Source organism: Ammospiza nelsoni, chromosome 11, assembly GCF_027579445.1.
Source record: "Ammospiza nelsoni isolate bAmmNel1 chromosome 11, bAmmNel1.pri, whole genome shotgun sequence".
Classification (NCBI taxonomy): domain Eukaryota; kingdom Metazoa; phylum Chordata; class Aves; order Passeriformes; family Passerellidae; genus Ammospiza; species Ammospiza nelsoni.
This window is the reverse complement of record NC_080643.1, coordinates 20,405,795-20,420,909: the sequence shown is the minus strand read 5'-3', so window position 1 is coordinate 20,420,909 and position 15,115 is coordinate 20,405,795. Positions and strand designations below refer to the sequence as shown.

At 54.8% G+C, this 15,115-nt stretch overlaps 1 protein-coding gene across 3 annotated transcripts in view; it reads right to left on the bottom strand.

The window, feature by feature from the left end:
- IQSEC1 (IQ motif and Sec7 domain ArfGEF 1) overlaps window positions 1–13,820 on the bottom strand; it is a 299,716-nt gene extending 285,896 nt beyond the window's left edge. For all 3 annotated transcript variants that reach the window (XM_059480436.1, XM_059480437.1, XM_059480439.1), the window contains exon 1: window positions 13,449–13,820. In XM_059480436.1, coding sequence (XP_059336419.1) covers window positions 13,449–13,714 — 266 coding nt within the window. In that variant the 5' untranslated portion in view covers window positions 13,715–13,820. The remainder of the gene's footprint in view (window positions 1–13,448) is intronic.
- Window positions 13,821–15,115: the final 1,295 nt, after the last annotated feature.

The window sequence follows — 15,115 nt, the reverse complement described above, 5'->3', positions numbered from 1 at the left end:
CAGCACTCCCTCAGCTCAGACCAGCTCCTGATTTGCCAGCAGTTTTCCTTACTCCAGAGTAAAATACTCCAACGAGGCCCTAATAGTGCCCACAGCCCTCAGAGCCAAGTGAGGTCAAGGAAATAACAGGTTTTTCATGAGCAAGTGGAGGTGAAGATCATGGCTTGTGTCAGCAAGTTCTGGTGATGTATCACATTACATAATGAGGAAAGCTCAGTGCTGGGAAGCACTTTCCTCGAGGAGTTACATAACTCTGCAATGTGCTCTAAAGAATTCTCCTTTCTTGCTTTCAGAGCAAGCAAGAGAGAGGACAGAGAACCCTCGTGCCCCTGAGCAGGAGCTGCTCTGATCAGATGCATTCGGGTGGAGATCAGATCACTGGAGGAAGTTGTCAGATGGGTGAAAAAAAAGGCAGGTGAAGAAAAGAAATTTAAAAAAAAAATTTTAAAAAGCACTCCCAGCACATGAAAACACCCTGTGAGATGAGAGCATGGTATCTATTCTGGAGCACCAATAGCAGAAGCAGGCTCTCAGTGATCAGCTCCAAGACAGGAACATTTCTACCACCCTAAAGTTGTCACTACATTGAAGGAGAGCAGAGAGTAGGAAAAACCACGCAAACCACGGAGTTCTCTCTGCTTTTCCAAGGACTCTTGGCTTCCTCTAAGGTGTGGAGTCCCCCTGGAGACCCTGGGGTGTCACTGATGCCCTTGGACAGCCCTGAGCCTGCCCAGGCTCCAGCACAGCCCACTGAGGGATGGGTGCTCACACACTGAGCTCCTCTGCAGCCCCAGAGCTGCCCCAGGAACAGCAGCAGGGCCAGGGGGGACACAGGGACACTGCACAGGGAGCATAGCCTGCAGGGATCCCTGGGGGGCATTCACACCCTCTGAACAGAGAGAGACCCAATTCCTTCTCTCGCGTTTTTCCTGGAGAAGCAGAGAGACCTAAACAATTCTTATCTCATTCACTGCTCCTGTGTTTTGGAACATGTGGAATGTGTTGGAAGATTATTTACCTGAAGGAATTTGCTTGACTGGATGCTGGAGTGAGTGTTTTGTTTTCTTGACCAATCTCTGCAAGCTGTGTCCTGATGGTTGGTCAAGACAATCAGGAGATTTGGTTTTGTTGGGTGCTTGTGCAGTTTCAGTTTAGATGTAGTGTAATATAGTATAGAATAATAAAGTAATTAATTAGCTTTCTGATATCATGGATTCCTCCTCATCATTCCTCCCTGGTAATCCCATGCCCCTGGTCCTGCACCCACCTCCCACCCACCCTAATGCTGCACAGGACTGCACTGCTGCAGCACTTGTGCAAACCAAAACCCCATTTAATCACTGTGCTCTGAAGAGATTGCAGCAAATCTCCTTTTTAGGATTAAAATCAACCTGTGCTGCTCAACACAGAATCCAGATCCAAGCCCAACCATTCACTTTTTTAAGCACCAAAGGCCAGGAAATTTGTAAGGCACAACCCTGGCAACTGGGCAAAGCAGGAGCAGAAATTCATTTCCCTGCCTCCCTCCTTCAGTTCCAGTCACCTGCACACCAGGCTCTGATTAAATATTAAACCAGCACTAAGGTGAGCTCCATCTACAGCAGGACATGGTCACAGGAGCCTGGCCTGGGCCTGGCAAGCTGCATGCCACTTGAAATAAATATGAGCAGGAAGATCTCTCGACCTTTGATTCAAAAGGCTTCTCCTACCTTATGTGAAGTAGTTTTTATCACCCTTTCAGAATTTCCTTGCAATGCAAGCCAGGAGCAGCTATTGAATTCCATGCACAGTCTCAGATAGCTGCCTTCAAAGTTTTCCTCCCAAGCCATTTGGAAAAAAGGTCACAGGTAAGTTCCTTCACTCCTGACCCTCCTCCCTTCCACACCTGGCACTTTCATCTCCAAACGCTTGCCTGGCACAGCCCAAACACAGCCCACTGAGCAGGGGAGTGCTCCATGGCAGCACTAACTCTGGTGTCACAACCTCAGCAAACCTGAAATAAAGTCAGCTTCCTCCCTCCCTGAAAGACAAAGTCATTCTCTCAACCCTTGACAACCTCAAGCACTCAAGAAGTGGTGGACTCAATTAAAAGCTTAAAATAGAACCAAGCCTGAAAGCTGAACATAGATTTTTTTTTCCTTATTCAGATCTAGCTGGTTCATTTGCATTGGATCCCAGCCCCCCCTTACACAGCAGGGCCTCATCTTTGGGTCTCAGTCAGGGAGATCAGCACCAGGAAAGGCTGTGCTAAATGAAGGGGAAAATCCTCCAGGAAGGAGCCATGGGAAGGGTCAGACATCCCCACTTTGCCTTCCTGTAACGAGAGGCTGCTCACCTCTGTGGCACTGCACACCCAGGTTACATGCATGAATTGAGATACGAGAGGATAAAGGTTATTTTTGCCTTTAAAGAGATCAGGACAGAGGGTTTGGTTTTAGCAGTGAAAACCAAGAGTCACACTGAGGGTTTGAGAATGCCCACCCACAATCCTGCCTGGGTGAAGCAGAGAGCCAGGCAGGATGAACAGGCTAAAGGAGATTTTCTTTGGAGCGCACTCAGCTTCTCCAGCTTGAAGCCAAAACCAAATTCTTCTTCTGCCCTGGGCTACACAGAAAGGTGGAATGCAAGGAAAAGTCAAAATGTACCTGTTCTCCATAACACAGAGCCATTAATCAGAACTCCCAGCAGCAAATAAAACCCCCAGGGGAGATTCCTACCACTGTGAGTTCCTTCTTTGCTGTCACTACAAGGACTTTCCACACAAACAGCCCAACCTGCTCACAAAGGACAGCACAGCACGAGCTGGAGAAAGGCAGCCTAAACCTCAGGGAACACAGAGCACACAGAGCCCAGGTCATGGTGCCACTGGATCCTACCCCTCCAGCCAAGAATTTAAAATAATGATCTGTCAGGGTGCTTTGGGTTTGAACAGCAATGCTTAAATTGCCAGAGGAACACCTGCCTGCTTCCCAAGGCAGCCAGGAGGGAACAAAGGAGCACCAAGCAGAACCTTTCTGAGCCAGCTCCTGCTCTGAATTCCCTGGCAGAAGGAAGGTGAAGGGCCAGGTGAGCACCCAGGATGGAGAAGGAGGATGGAGAAGGAGGATGGCTCAGGGCTCTGCAATCCCCTGAGGTCCCTCCAAAGCCAGCACAGCACAAGGTCCCAGCTGCAGCACAGGAGGGGAATCCCACCTGCAGCCCGCCCTGGGCATGGGACTCAGGGCAGCTCACATCCCCTCACATCCCCTGCCCTGCCATGGACCTTCTCCTTCACTTCCCTGCTCTGAGCACCAGCTCCAGCACAGCGCTGAGGAGACCTGGCAAACAACCACACCCCCAGAGCAGACCTGGCAAACAACCCCTGCACCAGCTCTGGGTGCATCCAAAGGCTCAGTGCCCTGCCTGTCCTGCCAAAAAACCATGCTAAAAGAAAATTGTTATCTACCACAATCCATTACAAGTGAGTTTGCTTTCTTATCATTTGTCAAAAAACAAAAAATCACCTTAATTCTAGTGAAGTATAACTTTCTAAATTCAGAAAACCATACCAGGAGATCAAGGCTGCAGATTGATGGGACCTGAACTGGAAGCCAATCATTTGTCTGCAATGACTCACATGCATCCCTGACATTTCACTGTATTTCCAGGACCATTAATAGCACTCAGAAGACAAACAAACAAGATTTTATATTCCCCACGTGTGAGCAGAGAGACATCACATTCACAGAAAAAACAAAATGTTGCTGCAGTGAACCTCTGAAATTGAGGCAACCTGGACCAGTCAAGCAAAGAGAGGTTGTGCCCACCTCCCATTAAAGGATTTATTCACATTAAAGGATTTACTCCCATTTAAAGTGTCCCATTCCTCACCTGTGACCAGCCCCAGGGAGGCACTGAGCTCTGCTGACCCCCATGTGCTGCTCAGCCCTGCCCAGCCCCAGCGTTGCCCTGAGCACTGAGCCCCCCCTGGCCCTGGGAGGGTCCCATCAACCCCTCCAGGGACACTCAGGTCCCGTTGACACCTCCCTGGTGAAGGTACCACCCCACAGCTGTGTCTCATTAACTCAGTGATTACCAGCAGCTGCTCTGCTCTTGAGATGCAGTCAGAACTTCAGGGAGATGATTCTTTGGTGACACAAGAGCTGGGTGGCCTCAGCCCCCTCCTTGTCCCACATCACCCTGTGTGTTTCCTTCTGCACAGGGTCCACGTTTTCCCAACTCATCCCTTTACCACTTTTCTTGTTGTCCTTGATGTCCCTGGCCAGATTTAACTCCAGCAGGGCTTCAGATTCCCCAGCAGAATCCCTGTCTGAGGACAATCTGCCTGTGCTCCCCCATAGCTCCATGTTCCACACCCAAAAGGAGCAATTAAAAGCTCCCAAGTCACCTGCAGTCGTTGTGAGCCGGGAGAAATCCAGCAAAGATTGAAAACCCTGACAAACATCAACTCCCAGCTGCATCCCAAACCCTGCAGAAGGCCAGGAGATTGCTTCCCCACCTTCCCCTGCTGCTTTCTTTGCCTCATTACAGGATGAAGTGAATTCACATTTAGCAAATCTGAATTGCTGTGCTGCAGTTACAGATGTATGACATGCAGGCTTTTGTCTCCACTTGTGTTTGCCGGGGAAGTCTGACTAGAAATCTTATTAACATGCAAATAATGTATATTATATTTCAATCAGTCGCTATAGAGAGCTGCTCAGTAGCAGCACTTTTCTTATCTAGCACAGCAGTAGCACTCAGTCTGCTCAGACACCTCGCAGCAGAATAATTCCTTTCCTGCGAACGTTTTAAAACGGCACCACTTGAAAAGAAACTTTCCCTCGGCACTTCAAGACAAAACTTCGCTCATGAATCTTCAGCTGCGTTCGCGGCAGCCCTTCCGCCGTCTGGGGAGAGGCAGGAGGAGCGGAGGTGTTGCCACTGGAAACAGTCCCACGCTCCAGATGTGGCTCCGCAGCTGAGCAGGGAGAGCGGAGCCAGCAGAGGGAGCACGGCCCGGGAGCGGGAGCGAGATGGGGAGAGATGGGGATGGGATCGGGATGGGGTCGGGGGAGGGATGGGGTCGGGATGGGGTCGGGATGGGGATGGGGACTGGGATCGGGATCGGGACAGGAATCAGGACAGGGACCGGGATGGGAATGGGGACGGGGACCAGGATGGTGACCGGGATCAGAACCAGGATGGAGATGGATTGGGACAGGGACCGGGATGGGGACAGGGACCGGGATGGGGACGGGATCGGGATGGGGACCAGGATGGGGACCAGGATGGGGACGGGATCGGGATGGCAACAGGGATGGGCATCAGGACAGGGACCGGGATGGGGATGGGGACCGGGATCAGGACCGGGATCGGAACCAGGATGGGGATGGGATTGGGATGGGGACTGAGATAGGGATGGGGATCAGGACAGGGATGGGGATCAGGACAGGGACCAGGATGGGGATAGGGTTAGGATGGGGACAGGGATGGGGACCAGGATAGGAATTAGGAGAGGGACCGGGATGAGGATGGGGATGGGGACGGGGACCAGGATGGGGACTGGGATCAAGACTGGGATTGGGACCGGGATCGGAACCAGGATGGGGATGGGGGAAGGTGATCAGGACAGGGACTGGATCGGGACCGGGATGGGGATCAGGATCAGGACCGGGATGAGCATGGGGAGGGATAGGGATGGGGATGGGGAGGGATGGAGGCTCCCCCATGGTCACAGCTCCACACCCGACAGGACACAACAGCCAGGAATAAAACCTGCCAGTCAGGGATCCAGGTTCTGCTGGCAAAACTGCTCTGTTCTGCAGCACTTCACCCTCTTCAAAAGTTTTGGCCATTTTGCAGCAGACTCAGTTGTGGAGCCAGGCTAGGAAAGCTGGGGGTGCTCACCTGGAGAGGAGCAGCTCCAGGGAGAGCTCAGAGCCCCTGGCAGGGCCTGAAGGGGCTCCAGGAGAGCTGGAGAGGGACTGGGGACAAGGGATGGAGGGACAGGACCCAGGGAATGGCTCCCACTGCCAGAGGTCAGGGATGGATGGGATATTGGGCAGGAATTCCTCTCTGTGAGGGTGGGCAGGCCCTGGCACAGGGTGCCCAGAGCAGCTGTGGCTGCCCCTGGATCCCTGGCGGTGCCCAAGGCCAGGCTGGACACTGGGGCTTGGAGCAGCCTGGGACAGTGGGAGGTGTCCCTGCCATGGCAGGGGTGGCTTTGGATGATTTGTGGTCCCTTCCAACCCAAACCAGCCTGGGATTCATTCTCTGATTTTAACATTATTAGTTTTTCCTGCCACAAACCACACAAACAACATCATTAAACTCAAACAAGTTGGTTTAGAGCCACGAGGGCACCCAGGATTTTAAGAGGCTTGTTTGTCTCAAGTGTGCTGTTTAACACAAGCATTTTCAGCCCAGCTGAGCAGCCCATTAGGAGAAGATCATTAACTCTGACTTGCCCAGCTGTAAAAGAGCCATCAGTCCCTCTGCTCCTTGTGCCAAGGGCAGGGAACAGGGCAGCAGCAGGGACTGAGAGACACCTCCTGCTCCTGTCCTCAACCACAGGGCAATGACCATTAACAGCAGCAATTCCTACCCACATTTCTGGGCAGCAAAACCAGCATCTCCCACTGTAGCTACAACAGCTGAGAATTCCAGTATTTCAGGAAATGCTATGAAGGATCTGCAGAGGAATTCCTAGCAAGGAATGTGGGAAAGAGAGCAGGCCAGGGACAGGTACCCAGCAGCCAGCAGGATGCACCATCACATCCATCTCTTCCAACCACGCTGCTCTACTGCACCACAGCCTGCTCACACTGTCTCCATTTCCAATTGTACAATTCTGCTGAGAAAAACAGTGCAATTAGGCAGGGAGACGGGCAGAAAGGAATTATGACAACCTCATTCACGGGCTCGCTGAGCTAAGATGAAAGGCAGGAACACTGGCAGGTACAGCCTGGAAGTATCTGCAGGCTGCAAAACACACCAAAAAAAGGTGCAATTAACATAATAGAGAGGGCCTGAGTCGGAATGATGGGATCAAATTAGAATAATGCAAGTGTGGGTTGCACATCGGGAATTACTTCTGACCTGCAAAATCCACTTACCTAAGCAGCTTCCCACACACCTCCTTGGGGCCTGGCATGGCATGACCTCCCTGCACCTGCACGCAGGAGCCTGGGGCAGAGCACAGGGAACAAACCCCCTGGGGCAGGCTGCCTGCTCTGGGGACAGCTCTGGGGACAGCTGTGCCCAGACTGGGGATGGCAACCCCAGCTGAGCCCCCAGAGTGGGGATCCAACCCCAGCTGAGCCCCCAGAGTGGGGCAGCTCTGCCCAGAGTGGGGCTGTGGCCCCAGCTGACCATGAGCTCCAGGCACATTGAGTGCTGCTCTGTGGCTCTGCAGCACAGCACAGTCACCAGCCTGAGCAGTGCCAAGCAGGGGCTGCTCCTGCTGCCCTCAGGAAATCCCTGGAGGGAGGCTCAGCCTCTGCACCCACTCTGGGCTCAGCTCAGCACCCCTGACCTGCACATCAACAGCCAGCTTCTTCTGCTGGGTCTAAAAAAATCAAATGAAGCTTTTTCAGATGCTCCTGGCAAGGAGGATTTAAGAATTTACTATTTCAATGTTAATAATTTAGTCCCCTATCAGTATGCTGTAGGAAAACACCTTGAAATGCCTGGCTCTTTTTCTTTCAGAGCTCTGTGATCTGCCCTCAAATCAGCTCTTCCTCAAGACACTTTTTTGGGTGTGCTGTATTTTGCTTCAGGTTTTCAAAAGAACTGCAACTGATTTTTTTTTTTTTTTAATTTTTTTTTTTTTTGCCAGAACACACCTTCCCTAAGGACTGAAGGAGCCTTGTCCTCCTGAGCAAAGAACCAGGGCAAGGAGGCTGCTGGGTCCAGAAATGTGCACGTCTGTTCCTCAGTTCCTCCCAAAGGTTTGTCACTTGGAGGGGACAAAGTTCAGCATCCCCAGCCAGCAGGAAGCTCAGAAGCAACACTGACCCCAAAACATTGCCTGGTGCACCAACCCAAACCTGCCAGGTTCTACAAGAGGAGCCAAGGACAGAGGTGCTGCAGGGAGAGCCTCCTTCCCCAGGGGCCATCCTGCTCCTCTCTGCTGTGGTTTCTGGTAAAACCCAGCCAAGAGTGGCACCACAGAGCAGGAGAGGCTTCCCTGCCCTCCTTGGGTGGGGACAGTGCCCTGCTGGGAGCTCCACACCTGTGTGTGCACAGAGCAGCACATCCAGGCTGGCCCTCAGGAACCTCACCAGGCCCCAGCATCCATGCACATTGCCAGATCTTTGCCAGAAGTGCATCTCTGGAAGTGCTTTGCAGTTTCCTGGAGAGTGAATTCACAAGGAAGGCCATCAAAGCAGCAAGGAGCACGAAAATGCACTTTGTTCTCAAAGTTCAGAACACAACTGCAAAGTTGGGAGGCTCAAAAGCTGTGCTCTGGATCAGCACAATGAAAAGCTTCATCAGAGGAGGATTCCACATCCAGTGAGTCCTGGTAATTCTCTGGCGCTGCTCTGCTCTAAATGGGACATGTTTACTTCAAATTTTGAAACCATCTTTAAAGCTATTGTGTTACAGCATGGGTTACCTTCTGCTGGTTTTCACTGGTTTTCCTCTCCCAAAACAACACCCTATTTCTGCTGTTCTCTTTCTGGACCATGTTGTCCCTCCCCCCTCTGACTTCCCAGGAACTTTATTGATAACCAGCAGTCTGCTCTGTCATCCCTGTGCTCCTGGCACCCCCTCCCTGCCTTGGTTTATTGATTATACAGCACACATCAGCTTGCAAATGAATTTGTCTTTATGTGTTATCATTTAGCTGAATGTTTAGCAGATATTAAGTACCAGAATTTGCCAATATTTCAAAGATCTAAAATAATTTAGCTGAGTTTAGTTAGCAAGTTCACATCTTCTTACACATCCTCACACTATTGATTTCCTGCAGCCTGCCAGCAGCACAAATGCCTGTTCTAAGGGATGCTCCCCACTGTGCTGCTGTCCAAATCACAATATTGACCCCAAAATGAGGGCTTCAAAAGCAAAAGCACTCCCTTCGGTGTGAAACCCTCACTCTCAGGGCTCAGCAGTCCCACTGTTCCAGTTATGGATTGAAAATGAAGCAAACAGGGTTCTTTTAAGTTATTGGAGGTGCAAGTTTCTGCCCAAAGCTGGAATCACACCATCCCTGCCTGCTACAGGGCTGACAGGACACACAGCACCCTGCAGGAATAACCTGCTCACCCTGGACTCCGCCTGTGCTTCCCTCATGGATGCATTCCTCAGCAGCTGAGCCAGACAAGCACACAGGGGTGCATCCCTGTAAGAACTGCCCTGGCACCGCAGACTCCAGGCACAAAGCACACTGGGGAAACAGGAGCCAGCAGCAGCGCTTCATCTCCATCCCTGCTGCCAGGGAGGCAGAAGCTGCCCAAGCAGGAGGCTCCTGGAGCAGCTGCTGGGCTCCTCCAGCGGAGCACACAAACACAAACACGCTGCTGCTGGAGCGCGGGAGGGAGGGAGATGGGATTTGCGTCATTCACACAGCCTGTCTCAGCAAAGGACATCTCTGGAGGCAGAGAAAACAAGCCCTGCTGGTCTCTACACTAATGCAGAGTCTGCTGCTGAGGCTGTGCAGGGCAGCTCAGCCACAGGCCAAGTCACAAGCTGCCTTATGTAGGGCACAAGGAGCCTTCACATGTGACTGTCGCCAGAGCAACAACTTGAGCTGCTCCCAGCACACCTCAGAGCCCAGCGGCTCCCAGACACTCAGGGGGTGTCCCACAGCTCCAACCCGGGGCTGCCGTGGCCCAGGGAACAGAACCAGCCCCGGATTCAGTTAAAAATAAATCAGCCAGGCCAGGTGCAGAACTCAGAGCCGCAGACACAGCCCCTTCCTTCAGCCTGTTCTGTCTCAGCAGACAGCTCTGCTCTGCCTCCTGCTCTGCCTCTCAGCAGGCACCTTCTCCGTGGAACAGCAGCACAGTTTTCAACTTGATTAGGATGAGCACAAACATCCCTCCCTAACCTGCGAGGGGCCAGTGTTGAGTTCTCAGACACACAAAACTATCCCTGTATAGATGGGAGAAAATGCAGTGCATTTGGGTTTACAGCCCCCAAAGAAGTACATTATTGAATTACACCAAGGAGCTGAGCTCTAGAAGCTCTTGCTCCTTCTCAAACATTAAACGAAATGGATTCACTCAACATTAGTCTTATGCAACTCCGAGTTAAACACCTTAATGAGTTAAACACCTATGTTATCTTCCTCATGCTGATTCATCACACCTAACAAAGCCTCCTTATCAACTATTCTCATTTCCATCAGTGCATTGTAATGTTGATTTGCTCTCAGCAAATCTTTGTAAAATCAGTGAGACCACCCCCAATCCTTTTTTGGTCTGTCCTTGTAGGATAAGCAGCACACCTGCACCTGCTCACCCAGCCCTCTGCTCCTCCCTCCCTTCTTCCATCAGTAACTGGCACAAAAGAAACTTTTTCCCCACTCTGGGATTTTCTGGAAGTGCATAAACCAGCTTATTTTTATATATTTATATACATATTATTGGACTGAGTTTCTTTCTTCCAGAAGTTTATCTCAGGGCTCATTAACATTTCCCCTCCTCACAAGCTACAGAATTTCTATAACCACACCAGCTTCTCCAAATTATTTAAGCAGCTTTCACCTGTATATCCCTTCCATTGTAAGAACTGAAAACTTTTAGGACTCGTGGGGATTTTGTTGTTTAAGTTGTCAGATTTCTTTACTATATTTTATTAAGACCTAACCATAGCCATATTATCTAAATAACTTTTCCATACTTCCTTTTATACAATTAACCACATCTGGCAATATGGGAGCCCTGTCAGGGTGCCACAGCCTCCTCACACAGGTGGAGCTGCTGCAGGACGGGAGTCAAAGCAGTTTAGAAAACTTGTTCAAGACAAGTTCTAAAAGCCCTGGTGTGTTTGCCTAAGAGAAGCCCAGTTTCCTTTAAAAAGGATTCCATTCTTTTTAGCTTGGAAGTACAAAAGTGTCAGGAGGAGCAGTGGTCACTGCCCATTTCAGCATCACTGGCACCTGACACTGAACTTCAGCAAACAAAGGATCCTCATGCCCACCCACACATCCCCCAGGTGAGTGGGACAATTGGGTCAGGGGAAACTGAGGCTGAGCTCCTGAGAGCAGAGCTCCAGAGCCCTGGGACCTGCAGGCTGGGCTGCCAGAAGCTGAGGGAACCGTGGGACTGGGAGAAGCCTTTAAAACAAATTCTCTATTTTCCAGGTTGGAGACTTCCTCCATCTTTTGCATCCAGCCAGAGAATGAAGTGAGGCCACGAGTGGCTCCTGCCCCTGCTCTGGACAGCGTGGGGCCTCAGCAGCCACAGCCCAGCCCCTGTGCCAGGCCCACGGGTGTGACACAGCCACCCACCCAGCCAGCCAGGCAGGGCCAGAGCAGAAGGGGCTCCCTCCCCTGGGAGAACAATTCTGGGGGAGGAGAGGGGACAGCAGGACTGAAGGGGGCCCTGTGGCTGTGGCTCCCCAGGCAGGCACGTGGGCCAAGGGCCCGGCCAGCTGCACAGGGCTGGCTCCCAGCTCCCCACTAAGCCCCCAGGCTATGCCTCAAAGCAATACAACTCTGCCATAAATATCCCAGATTAATTCTGATCCCAGCATCAAATCCACTTAAGAGACTTAAAAGGCTCCGAGTGCCCAGAGCTGCCTGCCCAAGGAGGGCTCTGCAAATGAGTCCTGGGCTGCAGAGGAGAAATATTATCAAACAAGGCAAGCCATTTGTACAATTTTTGGTAATGTCGTTTACAAGAGACAAATGGGACAAGATAGCTGAGTTGACATCTTGTACTACAAGCACAGCCATAAAAATCCTCGGGTACTGGACACAGAGGCACAGGATAGGATAGTGTAAATATTCCATGTTTTCTGGAAACACCTCTTTCTCCTTAAGGGATTGACTGACTGACTGATTGATTGATTGATAAATGACAGCATACTCTCCAGTTTATTAAAGGAGCTATTTACTTTCAGAGAGACATCTCTGTTTGTAAAAAAGACTAAAGTGATTACCCCAGCATCACAGGAAAAGAAGCCCTGTTATCACTAACAGCAAGAAGGACGCTGGGGAGGCAGAGCCGCTTCCCTTCCCAGTCTGCTGCCGTGGCCAGGGGCAAGGCTTGGGAGCCGGAGCAGGCAAAGGGGACACTGAGTGACCAGCGACCCTTCTGAAGTCTCCCCAGCGGCACCGAGCAAACGCTGATCGGAGCGCCAGCACCGCCGGCTCCGAGCGCAGCAGCGGCGGCAGCGGCGCTTCCCCCGTGCGGCGGCAGCTCCCGGGACATCCCTGCCCGGCACCGCTCCCCGGAGCGCGATGCTGCCGAGCCCAGCGGGGCTGCCCGAGCCGCTGCCCTGACCCCGGCAGCTCCCGAGCGAGCGAGCGGCGCCTCCGGCAGCGGGACGGGCACCCCGGGCACCCCGCTCGCTCCGGGGCTCGCCCTCGCTCCAGCGGTGCCGTATCCGCATCCCGCGGCTGGCCGGGAGCCGCCGCGTCTGTGTTTATAAACCTGAGGAATTCGAGCGCGGCGGATCACAAACAGCCCATTGTGCTGTGTCAAGCAGCGAAGTGGGCTCGTAATCCCATGCATGCTTTTCCCACTCCGCTTCGGGAAAGCCAAGCCTTAAATAGTTTTCCAGAAGTAAAACACGCCCGGAAAGCGCCGAGCTCAGTTCTTGCTATTCCCGAATCCCTGCTGCTTCGGAACCGCGCAACTAAGCGGCTTTCGCAGCGCTGGGGAAACGCAGACGATTAATTACAGCTTAGAGAGGCTGGAATAGATGCGGCGGCCGGCAGCGAAGGCGGCCCGAGCGGGGCGAGTGGCGCTGGCCCGGGCCAGCCGGCCGGTGGCGAGCGGCCAATGTTTACTGACCCCTGGCCGGGTCACTTTCGATAGCGGCCGGAGCCGGGGGCCGCTCTGGGCAGCGCCCGGGGCATCTCCGGGGGGCGGGCGGCTCCCCCCGCCGGGTACCCCCGCGCTCGGAGCGACCAGCAGCGAACACGTACGGGGAGAAGGGCAGGGCCCGCCCCGCTGCTCCCAGCCAGCGAGCTCCGCCACCGCGGCTCTGCCCGGGGCATCCCCCGAGCGCCGCGGGCGGACAGCCGTGGGCACGGCCGGCGCGGCAGCCGGGGAGCCCCGGCCCGAATCCCCCGGGAGCCCGGCCAGGGAGCGAGTGAGACACGGGCACCGAGGCTGGGGCCACCCTGCGCAGCCCATCGCTGTCCCCCGAGCCGCCCGGGGCACAGCCCGCAGGGAGTCCCGCTGCCGCCAGCCTCGGGCGGCCGAAGGCGGGAGGGGAAAGGGAAGGGAAACCCCGCTAGGGAAACCCCCTGCGCGAAAAAGGGGCAAAGAAAGGCGGACAGCGCTTACTTCTCGTGCCTGGCGTTCTCCTGGATGGCGCTCAGCACCCCCGGGGGCGCGGGGGGGACGCCCTGCTGGAGCCGGCATGTGGCCAGGTGCCGGTGATGCTCGTCCTGCAGGCAGGCGTTTTCGTGGTACAACTTGGCCACTTGCTGCTCCAGCTCGTCTATCCTCCGCTTCTGCTTCTCCAGCAGCTCCTGCTGCGTCTCGATAATCTTGTTCAGCTCCTTCAGGTACTCGGCCGCCTTGCTGGGGTTCTCGGCGGGGCTCTCCATGGCCGCCCCGCACCTCCGCGGCGCGGGGGGGGCAGGCGCCGGCCAGCGCGCTCCGCTGGCAACTTAAGCGAGAGGGGAGGAATAAATAGCCCGGCGGGGAGCGGCGCCCCGCGGCCCCGCGCGTCCCCTCCTAGAGCCGCGGCTGCCCGGGCGGGCGGCGGCCCCGCGCCGCCATTGCTGCCGCTCGGCCCCCGCCGCCGAGCGAGGGCAGGGCCGCCGGCCGGGGGAGCCGGAGCCGCCGCCGGAGCCGCCCGGAGCCGCCCGGGCCCCGCCGCACGGCGCTGTCCCCGCGCCCGTCCCGCCCTGCCCGAGCCGCAGCCGGGCTCGCCCGTCGCCTGGCAGCGCCCGCGCCCCCGCCGCGCTCGGAGCCGGGCATGGGCAGGGGCGCGGGCCGTCCCTGCGCCGGGCCCGCCGCTCCCCGCCTCCCCCGCCGCCGCCGGGATGCGCTTAAGTAACGGCGGCCGCTCCTCCGGGGGGCCGGCGGGGGATCGGCGAGCGCCCCATCCGCGCACCGCATCCCCAGCTCTGCATCCCATCCCTGTATCCCGTTCCAGCATCCCATCCCTGTATCACATCCCAGCATCCCATCCCGCATCCTATCCCGGCATCCTATCCCCGTATCTCATCCCTGTATCCCATTCCAGCATCCCGTTCCTGCATCCCATTCCAGCATCCCATCCCTGTATCTCATCCCTGAATCCCATCTCCAAATCCCATTCCCGCATCCTATCCCTGCATCCCATGCCCGCGCTCCATCCCGGCGCGGCTCCGGCCCCGTTCCCCGCGGCGGGAGAGCCCCGGGAGCGGCGCGGGAGCGCTCTCGGGAGCGGGGCCCGGGGCGGCGCGGGGAGCAGCGCGCTGTGCGCGGAGGCGGGCGGGGACCCGGCCTGCGGGACCGGAGCTGTCCCTGCCACAGCTGGGGAGCGCTCCCGTGCCGGGGAGGGCAGCGGGGGTGGCCCCCCGAGCCGGGCGCCCCGGCAGCACGCCCCGAGTCAGGCAGCAGAGCCCTCCGCCTCTCCCGTCAGCATCCCTGGCGTTAAAACCTCTGTTGGTGAAACGCTGCTTCCCGCTAAGGCTGCATCAAGCCAAGAAAAGTTGCTGAGGTTTTGGGTCCTGTATCATCCCAAGTGTGTGTTGGGAATGCTTGTGAGAACCGGGAGTAGGAAAGGGAAACGGGGAGATACTGCAGGAAGAAGATAGGAAGCTGAAGACGTGATTTTCTCCTCCCTTCCTCTTTATGTCTCCTTATTTATTTTTTTTCTAATTTTTCTACCTTTTCTCTCCATTTTTCCACTTGCCAAGTTTACAATTAATAAAATGTTCCTGGAGGGGCTGTTCTGTCGCTGACTCCCCGACCCTTGGTGGTGGAGTCAGCGCTTCCTCACCTCTGCCAGGACGCCC